This window comes from Bactrocera tryoni, chromosome 1, assembly GCF_016617805.1.
Source record: "Bactrocera tryoni isolate S06 chromosome 1, CSIRO_BtryS06_freeze2, whole genome shotgun sequence".
In the NCBI taxonomy this organism is placed as follows: domain Eukaryota; kingdom Metazoa; phylum Arthropoda; class Insecta; order Diptera; family Tephritidae; genus Bactrocera; species Bactrocera tryoni.
The window spans coordinates 31125961-31137936 of NC_052499.1; the positions used below are offsets into that span (position 1 = coordinate 31125961).

The 11976-nt window shown below is 36.4% G+C and overlaps 2 protein-coding genes across 2 annotated transcripts; one reads left to right on the top strand and one right to left on the bottom strand.

Moving 5' to 3' along the window:
- Positions 1 to 2035: 2035 nt before the first annotated feature.
- LOC120778809 (cuticle protein 8-like) lies at positions 2036 to 2588 on the bottom strand. The gene is made up of 2 exons (XM_040110817.1): positions 2276 to 2588; positions 2036 to 2208 (listed from the first exon to the last, which is right to left on the bottom strand). The coding sequence occupies exons 1-2, from the start codon at positions 2586 to 2588 to the stop codon at positions 2036 to 2038; spliced, it is 486 nt and encodes a 161-aa protein (XP_039966751.1).
- A 945-nt stretch (positions 2589 to 3533) lies between these two features.
- LOC120778801 (pro-resilin-like) lies at positions 3534 to 4116 on the top strand. Its single transcript, XM_040110806.1, has 2 exons — positions 3534 to 3843; positions 3911 to 4116. The coding sequence occupies exons 1-2, from the start codon at positions 3534 to 3536 to the stop codon at positions 4114 to 4116; spliced, it is 516 nt and encodes a 171-aa protein (XP_039966740.1).
- Positions 4117 to 11976: the final 7860 nt, after the last annotated feature.

Here is an 11976-nt window from a genome sequence, read left to right on the forward strand (position 1 = left end):
TTAAAGAAAATATGCATATAGCAATAATTTTAAAAATTTGAAGTAATGTCTCCGTTGATTTTTATACCACCTAGATACATTTTCACCTTCATTCATGAAAACTGTTTCACTGTACTGAATAGTTATATTAATAATATAGACGTGCTGGTAGTCCGATTTAGCCCATTTTCATAATGAAGTATAAGTAGGTCGGAGTCAATTTGGCTAAAATTGGTGGAGTAGTTCCTTATATAATTTTAGCACCGGTACCTATGATTTCTTTCCGTTTCATGTAGAATATGAGATTTAATGATTCTTACAGATTTATTTAGAGAGTTGTCACACTTTTAGAAGTTTTCCAGATAATCCGTTGTATGGGAGTGGGGGTGCTTATCATTTCTTTCACCCATTTTCATCTGATATGAAGAAATTGTATAAACATTTGTTCTTGTTTGATTTTTATAGTTTTAGTCATTTGGGAGATATGTACATTAAGGGACACATCTAATGTGAAATTGTAAAAATATTTCGATATCTTAAACCTTTAGAAATAATTTTTGAGTTACGGCTTTAAAACGGGAAGCCCCTCAGTTAAATGCGCTCCATGCGTTTGTTTTTGAACGCGTTTTGCTCGAAACAGCTTTTTTCGGATTTGCTGTAGTGACAAATAATCCGATCGACTCAAAGTCATATTCACGAAGAAGGCCGGAATAACTGTAGCAGTAGATGCCTTTTGTTTAGAGCCATCTCCTATGTATAACTAAAATATATATTTCCATATTTTTTTTTATTTCACGTATGTAATTGAAAATTGTATAAACGTATCCTAAATTTTTTAAGGGCTCAACAGAGCTTAAGTCGCCGTGCAAACCTCATTTTATTTAAGGTTTCTTTGAAAAAACCGAGAGTTGTCGAAAGTAGGTGACGGGGCTGCGCATATTTAAACATTTTAAAACGCAAATGGCGCTTCATACTATGATTTCCTGCATCGAATCCTAGTTTTATTTCTTAATTTGGAGCTTATTTATAAGTCCTTATAAATTGGTAGTTTTCTTAATTGATGTGAAGAAAATTTTTAAAATTCACATTACAATTGCTGTCTTTATAATTAAGAAACGAAAAAAGTAAACAGAATCGGCCAAAAATGACGGATGTGGATTACCTACCACATCTCTAATACCGGTCTATTGATCAGTTGAACTCTATCAATAATAAAATTGTTGTAGAAGCCTAGGAGGGATTACATATGTTAGTAAATTGATATTGTCGATTCAAAAGGAAGTTACTAGAGGTATTATGCAGAAGTACTTCTATATTAGACTGTCCTTTTAATTAATAAGATATATTTTTCCGTTTGCAGTTTCAGGGTGTTCGGATTAGCTTTGAGGGTGGTTTTCATTGCATTATTGGCAATATCTGCTATATGATACTGCTAAAAAGCAACAGCTGTTAACTTATGAAAACTCTTGAACATTTATTTATTATTTAAGTCAAATATATTTCCTATCTCCCCAATTCTTCTTCTTCTTAATTGGCATAGACACCGCTTACGCGATTATAGCCGAGTTAACAACAGCGCGCCAGTCGTTTCCTCTTTTCGCTACGTGGCGCCTCGCTGATACTCGTATATGTCAATGTCGTCGTGTAACTCATACAGCTCATCGTTCCATCGAATACGATATTCGCCGTGGCCTACGCGCAAAAGACCATAAGTCTTTTTCAGAACTTTTCTCTCGAAAACTCGCAAAGTCAACTCATCACTTGTTGTCATCGTCCAAGCATCTGCACCATATAGCAGGACGGGAATTATGAGTGACTTAAAGAGTTTGGTTTTTGTTCGTCGAGAGAGGACTTTCTCCCAAATTACTTTATAAAAATTATTCATTAAAACTTACACCCGAGTCTATAACAAACCTAAACAAAATTTGTTTTCTTAACTTTTTTCTTTATTTTAAATTTCTTTTCCGAAAAATCATAACAAATATAGCAATAGAATTCCGATAAGTTTGGTTATCCTCATTTAGGTTACGCTTTACTGATAACATTTACTCGTACATCAGAAGTGACTATCGACATGACCATGGTCGTAACCATAAGCGCCATGATGGTATGCTTGAGGATGATGAGCATGGCCAATTTTTTTGACAATAGCATTGAAGCCGTGGTGATCATCAGCGGTGTACTCTACAACTCGTGTTGTACCATCAGCTTCCTCCAGAGTATAGCCACCTAGATGAAGAAATAAGTGGATATCAATTTAGCTATCATTTGCGTTGGAATTGTAGAACTGCCTTACCCTTGACATGATCACCATCACGATGCTCCCATTGGCTCTTATGATCGCCGGTGTGTGCGTCCTTAACACCATAGTCGAAGGTGTATTTGGGATAATGATGAGATTCGTAGTGGTTATCGTGGTGATCATAGCCATGTCCTGCATCTTGCAGATAATGACCGTGACTACCATAGTCGTGTGTGGCAAGATGATAACCATCGGTGTGCTGGACAACTGAGGCATAACTGGCAGCATGCCACTGTGGAATATAGCCCGCGAATGCGACTCCGAAAATCGCGACAGTGGTGAATGCGATATACGGGAGGATTTTCATTATAACGAATTTGTTGAAATGCAAAATTAGATGATCGACGAATTTTGATACTAACTGTATTTGCGCTTTGTGCTATACTGATATTGAATAGCTCTTTCGGTTTACTATTTATACCTCAGAATATTTGTAGAATACATATCGCTTTTAACGAGTTCTGAAGGGTCGATCACAAATTGTTTTTCTAAAGAGATTAGTTCCTTAATTGATATTTTAATAAGCTACAAAGATTTAGAAGATTAGATTACAGCACCATTTTACTAATTTGTGTAGAATATTTTTTGAACAGTCCTTACTTCACTAATTACTTCAACTTTCAAATATTTTGAATACAAAATTTTGGAGTTAAAGTTTATTTAATTTAAGTAAATTATTGATACTTATTACGTCGGCTTTGCTCCATTTCCGTCAAATCTTTTTAATTACCGAAACAGGCACAATCGAACCAATAAAACACGTACAAGTGTTGATCTCTTAATTGAAGTGTAAACAGAACGATAAAAATATGCCGTTAACTAATAAATAAAGCACTTTAATAACAACAGTTTATTTATTATTCACTACTGTGGTGAACTGGGTTGATCTATGGACCTGACTCTTAGCCATGTGTAATAAACTTAAACACTCGCGTGGCTCTTGAATTTGTCTTGCGACCTTGAATGTTATAATGATTGCCTACACACTACGCCGGTGTTCAAATGTTTTATACACTTTCAGTTTCGGCAATTAATAATTTGAAATCATTTTTCAGAATTAATTATATATAAAGTAAATAATTTTTCAGAACTCGATCGAAAATATAGTTGAGCAGAATAATTTGCTATAAATTGTTACTCACTTATCCGTTTGGTATCAGTTAGCCGTTGGCTCTAAATGTTACTAACAATAAAATAAGAATTCTTCAAAGCTCTTAAAAATCAATTTTAGTTAAAAAAACATAAATCAAAAATGCAAATTCTCTCGTGTATCGCATTCACAGCCGCGCTTTTTGCAGTCGCATTCGCGGGCTATATTCCACAGTGGCATGCTGCCAATTATGCCTCAGTTGTCCAGCACACCGATGGTCATCATCTTGCCACACACGACTATGGTAGTCACGGTCATTATCTGCAAGATGCAGGACATGGTTATGATCACCACGATAACCACTACGAATCTCATCATTATCCCAAATACACCTTCGACTATGGTGTTAAGGACGCACACACCGGCGATCATAAGAGCCAATGGGAGCATCGTGATGGTGATCATGTCAAGGGTAAGGCAGTTATACAATTCCAACGCAAATGATAGCTTAATTGATATCCACTTATTTCGTCATCTAGGTGGCTATACTCTGGAGGAAGCTGATGGTACAACACGAGTTGTAGAGTACACCACCGACGATCATCGCGGCTTCAATGCTGTTGTCAAGAAAATTGGCCATGCTCACCATCCTCAAGGATATAATCATGAAGGCAACTACTATGGTGCTGACGGTTACGAAAATGGGCACACTGGCAGCTTCTTTGAAGTCAGTCAACATCACTGATCTAAAGCACTGAAGAATAGTCCACAAAGTAAAAATTGTAAAATGGAATAATCCACAAACCGATTCCACCAAATGTGACGCGACAATACTCGAAGCAATTTCACGATTTCTTAAGAAAGGAATTGTACTCGTATCAGATAACTTTTGTATAGTAGAATATAATTGATTATTAGTGAAATATATAATATTCATACATATGTATGAATGTTTGGATGAGTTTTGTCAAGAGACAATACTGATTTATTTATATTTAAAGTTTCTGAGAGTAGTGACCTTTTAATACGCAGAAAGTAGTGGATATCTGGAAATAAATATCGCAGTGAGTTATATAAATCTTGGACGGACATAGCACTGAACGTTTTATGTATTATTTGCCTGCCAGTAGCCAGTACCAAAAACACGCGAATAAATTTATTTTATTATGCTCAGTTTTTCTTTAATAGTAATTTAAAAGTTCAAATATTATTTATTTAATTTTTAATAATTAGAATATGCATTAGCTTGTCGATAAACAAAGAAGTAATAACTATTTGTGCTCTTTTAGTGACATCTCTTGGCGATTAGTTGTATACATAGTGCCCCTTCTGTCGGTAAGGTGGTTTCGGATAGTTAGGAGGGGTAAAGCATATTTATTCTCAGGGGCAAATAGACGCTACTGGTGCCATTCAAGAGCTGCACCAACTACTTACCGGAAGCGAACAAACCCACCACCAACTCATTGCAGCAAGAAGTTGCCAGCACAAAATTCACAGCAGAATTCTGAATGTCGGGTGGTGGCTGCAGCGCGCAATTTTATACAGTTCTAAGCACATTGGATGCTCAAGCAATAATAGAATAACAGCATGGCTGCCTTGTGCGAGACACCTACGAGCAGCAAACGAACGTGCATTAGCCCGCACATGCGCACTACGACGAATATGGAAGTGCAATCACAAACGGATTTTATAATCGGCATGGGTGACCACTTGTCAACTACTAATGCAATGGGGACATGCCGCTCCATGGTTTGAGTAAGACAGCATGGTGTTGTTTTTGATGGACAGGAGAAAATTTTCAACAAGTAATTAATCATTTTTGGGGATTATTAATGGCTTATTGTTTGCAGTAAGCTTTTGTTTTACTAAATTTACGATAAAAACGACAGACAAGCTTAGAAACTGGCGAAGTCAAAATATAATAGGAGAAGGAATGGTAAAATAGTGTGTATTATATACGTTTAAAATATATACAATACATATACATACTTATATATGTATGTATGTATATGTATAAATATATTTACAAATGTTTCTATAATTGATGTAAATGCTATATACATACATATCCGAAATACACAGCTAGTTCAACTGCTACTATTGCAAATCTGCTTATTAATACAACTGAAAATGTATAATATTAAAAATGTTTTTGTTTTTTTTCATTGTATCACTACACTTCTAGTCCGCTAAAGTGCATCCGCAAGTTTTAATGCTAAAATCAATAAATATTGATTTTTTATAAGTTTAAAGTTATTAAATTATTTCCTATAAATATAAATATAATTATAACACAATTTATAATTTGCTCAAGTCGGTTCTCGTTGTGTTCAATAATTTATTATATACATAGTGCTTCGTGGACAAATTATAAAAAAATGAACAAATCGCTTTGTTCAAGCATCATATGAAGCAACAAATCGAGTTTGATTAATGTAAATGACTTTTATATATGTATTTGTTTTTTGGTTGTGGTCATTCGAGGGCTGCTTTTTTAGATCATGACCTTTTAAAACATATGTTTTCTAATTACTTATATTTGATTAGTTACAGTTTCCTTTAAAAATTCTGGTCCGTTTCTTTCGTTTTGATTTTCTTAATTGTTCGTTATAATATGTATAGGAAAAGAAATTGTTATGGAACTTTAACATTTGACCGAGCAAACGTTAATAAATGCATTTATTAAAATTAAATTACAAATACAACAAACGGCATTCTTGTTATTGCTGTGTTTGTACATTGCATAAACCGCATGCTAGTAAAACAACAATTTGTTGTATAAAAGGACAAAGAAATAATGCCGATAAATGATCGAAAAAAAGTTTCGAGCCACCGTTTCTAAAGGTAGTACAAATAGTTTATAAGTGGCAGGTTATGTGCGAAGTGTATAATCTCTTATAAAATCCAAACCACACTTTAATAATTTTTGTAAATAAATTCGGATTTGATGATCTTATACATATATCGTCACCTGAAATGCAAAATAACGTAACAACATTTTCGGAAATTTACAGTGGCACGAATTAAACACGACATAAAATGGAGCATGAGTGGAAAAAATGTTTAATATTGGTTAAAACTGGTTTATATCTGAGCGCAGAACCTGAAAATGTTGGACATATGTAATATTATGTTTGTAATTTGAAGTAGTGAATCATAATCAATAAGACACTCAATTTCGAATTTTTTGATGATACGTTATTTTGCATTTCAGGTGACGATATATAGTGCATGTGTCATATACTGTACGGCACATATATGTATGTATGACAGTATTACAAATCAAAGGCTGCACACTCGGCAAAAAGTTATGTACTTATGTAATGGATGTCTTTTAGATTTTCATAGAATTTCACTGAGGCAAAAATTTTTGGAGTTAGTCTTTTTGACACTTTCTTCTTGATTTATGCTTGCTTTGCTATTTTTTAATGAATAGAGACTGTGTGCTTAGCAGCCATCTGTGGGTTAAGTTCTGGTAAAAAAAAAACGTTCTTTACCGAAAGAAGGAGTCTTGCTTAAGTTAAGTTTGTGAGAAGACTGGTAAGGGTGCCAGACCATAGCAAAGAAAGGTAAATAGTTGGGCTTCGCCGAAGCTTGGTCAGCGCTGGGACACAACCAGTGCGCTGTCGCAAAAACTCTAGATGTATCGCAAAAGATCAGGTGATCTTGTTGCCCTCAGTAAGGTTAGCCTCTCCCTAGTAGTGCGGCTTTTAACGGGCCAATGTCCTATTGTTGTCCACGCAGTAAGGCTAAGGATCGTACCGGACGCTACCTTCCGAAGCTGTATGGAAGAAGATGAGGTGGAAACAACTCAACACTTCCTTTTTGACTATCTCATACTTTTGGCGGGAGTGGAAATTAAACGCCTGTGCAAGTTTGCATTGGCCACTTAGCGTTTTGCAAATTTATAGTTCGAACACAGAAGTTCTTCTTTTCTATGGCATCACAAAAGACTACACATAAAAGTCAACGTGCGATATTTTTGATCAGCCATCTATCCTAACCTAACCTAACCCTATATGACATAATCGCCAAGCAGAGTTTGTACCTGTAATATGCATTTTCAGGGACGTTGTAGAGTGCGCACATAAGACGCTATTAATGTTGTGGAGCAGAGTAACGAAGAAGACCTTAATGAGCCTATCTCGCGGCCATCGCCGGCAACAATTGGAACTGTTTGGAAGATTTTACAGAATGATCTTAATTTGCTGGTTAACAAAATCCAACTCCAGTAAGAATTGAACCCGTATGACCATCAGACGTGTCGCACGTTCGGTAGATGGACCCAAAACCAGGTGGAGCTGACTTTAGCTTAAATGAGTACGTTTTCAAAAAAAATTGTCTCATTAAGTCGAGACGCCGTTGCTTACTAAAAAAGTAAATTTTGGTATGCTTTGTGGGTATAGAGAGTCATTGGTCCAAACTTCTTCAAAAATTTAATCGGCCATAATGTTGCAGTAATTGCGGAACTCAACAGAGCCATGATGAATGATCTTTTCGTATCTGAATAGGAGCATGTAGGTATGGGCGACCTTTGGTTCCAACAAGTTGGCCGTACAGCCAACGACACAATAAACCTACTTAAGCGGGTGTCATGACTCACATGCAATTCGAAGACTCTTATCTAAGCGTTTAAAATTTAATTTTATTACAACATTCTCAGTATATTTAACTATTTATGATTCATAGAGTGCCAGCTAGTTTTGTTGCTTATTTGGCTCGTGCTTGTCGCTTGCCAATTGAATAGATAACGAATTCTCAAACGGGCCCCTCAAACTACTTCTCCAGCAAACATTGTTTCCTTTTCAATTGGAGAATGTTAAAATATTTATTTGTCTTTTAAACACTACTCGCCAAAAATTACCTTCAACAAGAATTGAAATCTTCTTAAACCGGATCTTCTGTGAGACCTCAGTAAACGGAAAAGACTTTGCATATAAATGAACAAGTTCGACGAGCAACGTTCGAGCATTTGACTTTCACTCTGTCTATTTGCATTTGGAAGGGTAATGCATACTGAATACAACTAATGCATACAGACACGGACTGGCTGGTTTCACCAGGCAAATAAGCAGTAGCTTCTTCCCAAAGGAAAACAAATCGTCGCCGTTGTCTTGCTCCTTGCGGTGAGACAATATTTGTGCTGCATACATTAAGGCAAACATGTAGACATACCATTAACGGCAAAAGCAATATTATGTGCCGAGCGCCGCAGCGCTGCAGCGCCGGAGCAACGAACGATGGGTAAAGCGAACGGCAATCAAAAGCAAGTTTCTGGAATGAGCAACAAAAACTACAACTCAACCCCACAACGTCTGTAAACACTTTTATTTGTTCTTCTTACGAAAAGGATTTAATTTGTGCTTGTCGGAATTTTTATTTTTAATTGAATTCAAGATCTGGCTCGGGCAGGCAAGGACAAATGGCTAGGAGAGAATGAAGGTCAGTGAAAGGACGGAGAGACGTTCGGATGACAGTAACGCTCGTGATGGTTGAGTGTTTGGTATGCTGTGTGTGCTAGAGTCACAAAGGGAAACAGATTTAGTCTATTTTTATTTGATTGTAAAATATTTGCACTTGTTTTTGTAAAAGTTTTTATTTCGGAATTTATTGAATTATAAGGCAATAGTTTGTAAAATAAAGGTATTCTAATTCTGCCTGTGAAGTCATTGCTTCCATTTGGCGATTTGTGCAAATATTTTATAATACCAAGGATGCAAGGATGTTTCAATTTGTGAAGGAGATTTTGTTAAAGAAGCGACATTCATATATGGTGCATGTAGAAAAAGCCGTGTAGGAATTATTTCATAAGTATGGTTTTTTGCACAACTTTACATATTTTACATGACGAATGTAATAATGAGACAATATTATATTTATACCCTGAACAGGGTATATTAAGTTTGTCACGAAGTTTGTAACACCCAGAAGGAAGCGTGGGAGACCCAATAAAGTGTATATATGTATGTATAAATGATCAGTATGTTGAGTTGAGTCGATTTAGCCATGTCCGTCTGTCTGTCTGTCCGTCAGTCCGTTTGTCTGTATATACACGAACTAGTCCCTCAGTTTTTAAGATATCGTTTTGAAATTTTGCTAACGTCATTATCTATTCAAGAAGCTCACTTGACGGAACGGTCGATATCGGACCACTATAACATATAGCTGCAATACAAACTGAACAATCGGAATCAAGTTTTTGTTTGGAAAACTTTCACGCTTAACTATAGCATATAGCTGCCATACAAACTGAATGATCGGAATCAAATGCTTGCATGGGAAACTTCCTCATTTGACGATATGTCTTCACGAAATTTTGTATGAGTTATTGTTCATAGAAATAATGTTATATCGGAAGAAATTGTTCAGATCGGCTCACTATAGCATATAGCTGCCCTACAAACCAAACGATCGGAATCCTAGGGCTTGTATGTAAAACTTTCGCATTTCGCATACCTCGTCATCTTCGCGAAATTTGACATGGATTACGGCTTAAGGTAATAATATAATCTCCGAAAAAGTTGTTCAGATCGAATTACTATAGCATATAGCTTCCGTATAAACTGAACACATAGTTACTAAAAGAAATGCACCTGTGAAGGGTATATTAGCTTCGGTGCAGCCGAAGTTAACGTTTTTTCTTTTTACGGGCATAAACTCGCTGGAGGTCAAAATATTGTTATTCTTTGCTGGCGTAGTTAACATGATTGAGTTGATGACAGGAAATAATTTGTATCGTCCTCGTTTACTATCAGACCTATACGCTTCGACCCTTACGCTGAACCCAGCGCTGAATTCCTCGCGTACCTTGCTATTATACTCGTACATATCTTCAAAACTGCTTTCTCGCATTGATCAGTTTTATGCCCAGCTTTTGTCAGCTTCCACTCCGCGTTGCCTGTGAGATTTCGTATGAAAATGTATGTACACAGTTTGAAGCTCACTTCTCGCAATCGGCTTTCAGCGACCACTCTGCAGGTACACATATCCAGTCTCGAGGAAGTTGAACTATCAGCGCGGTTGTTGAGGCCAATGATCTCAATAACATCTGCGAACGCCAACAGCTGTGCACTCTTAGAAGATTGTACTTTTTCAATTTAGCTCCACAGCTCTTATTATATTCCACAAAAATAGATGATACGATAGGAAGTCAAGATTTTAGTTAATTTTTGGCCTTATCAGAAATTTGAACTGCAACTCGCCGTACGAACGAAATGAAATTTATATAAAATGGAGATTAAATACTTATGTATGACTTCCAATATGAGCTTCAAATGGTATTCCCTTAGTCTAGAGAAGCTTTTGCTGGCAGGTAACGTCTACTAAGGAAAGTCTCATTAGGATTGCACTAGTTTTTTATCTCGTTGAAAATGAGGTATATTTCGAAACGCCTCCCAAAACTATAAAACTCATGTGAATGACATTTTCCCTTCCACACAAGTAATTTGTCTAATAACCCTTTTTTGAACACTTCTCTTCACTAAAACAATTCCATAGCCATAACAAACAAAACTAACAATAAAACTTTTCTAACTGCTCCCATTCGGGTTCACACTTGCATATACTTAGGTACATATGTACATATATACGGTTGGTACAAAGTCATTTGTAAATGCACCATTCCTCCACATTTCTCACAATTGTTACTACTGCTGCAGACAACTAGACCACCCCGATCTCCCAACCCTCCGAAGCACCGGTCTTGCTCTTGCAAATTCAGACATATACATAATACAAGAACGAATTCAAGTGCTATAAAGTACTTCATTCAAACAAGGAATGAACACATACCAATATCCAAATACTGGACCACCTCCACCATCGGGACATTGTGAACAATTGTGTGGATATGTGTCGTACATTTATTTGCACAAGTACGAGGGAAACTGAGCCACCACTGAAGGGATATGGCAGCCGAGTTATAAAAGGCAACCCCAACCAACTGCCAACTAGTCGTCAGCTCCTCCTAACTGCATGAGATGGCGTCTTTGGCTTGCTTTTCATGTCCGAAATGAACCCTCTTGCCATGCTTAAATGGGACACAGCAAATCAAGAAGGTAAAGCACGTACACACACCTACCACTGAAATGAGTAGCACAATCATAACGACAAAAGTGGGGTGAATATGAGTTACCGTTATCATCGTTGAGAAGATGCGTTGAGTTGGTGGCGGAAATGAAATGCACAGAAGCACTTTTAAACATGAGGAGTAGTGAAACTATTTAGTTGGCAAAGAAGTCATACGCTTATAAAACCATTTCAGTTCACATTACAGTGAAGGGAGGAATTGTTATGTGTACCCAGTGCCACAAGGGGTGACAAGATAGAAAAGCTTTCATCTGCAGAAAGTCAGAATCACTTCAGCCAAAAACTTTTACGCGTTCTCTATATTAAGTTCACAAAACATAAACATTTCTTCTAATTTTAATATAAGCCAAAATATTTTTTTTAAATGTATCTATTTGGAAATTATAATAAAACTTGAATTGAAAGTCACTGTTCACATTTTCTCCAAGACTCGTTGGGCTGTTATGAGCCAAATTATTAAACAAAATTTGTCACTGGTACTTCATTTATATGAAGCTAGAGCCAGTGCTTTCATTGG

Excerpts from the sequence above, each read along its gene's own strand:
- LOC120778801 (XM_040110806.1), top strand. The coding sequence starts at position 3,534 with ATGCAAATTCTCTCGTGTATCGCATTCACAGCCGCGCTTTTTGCAGTC. Across the intron at positions 3,844-3,910 it reads TGATGGTGATCATGTCAAGG|GTGGCTATACTCTGGAGGAA; the intron begins GTAAGGCAGTTA and ends TTCGTCATCTAG.
- LOC120778809 (XM_040110817.1), bottom strand. The coding sequence starts at position 2,588 with ATGAAAATCCTCCCGTATATCGCATTCACCACTGTCGCGATTTTCGGA. Across the intron at positions 2,209-2,275 it reads TGATGGTGATCATGTCAAGG|GTGGCTATACTCTGGAGGAA; the intron begins GTAAGGCAGTTC and ends TTCTTCATCTAG.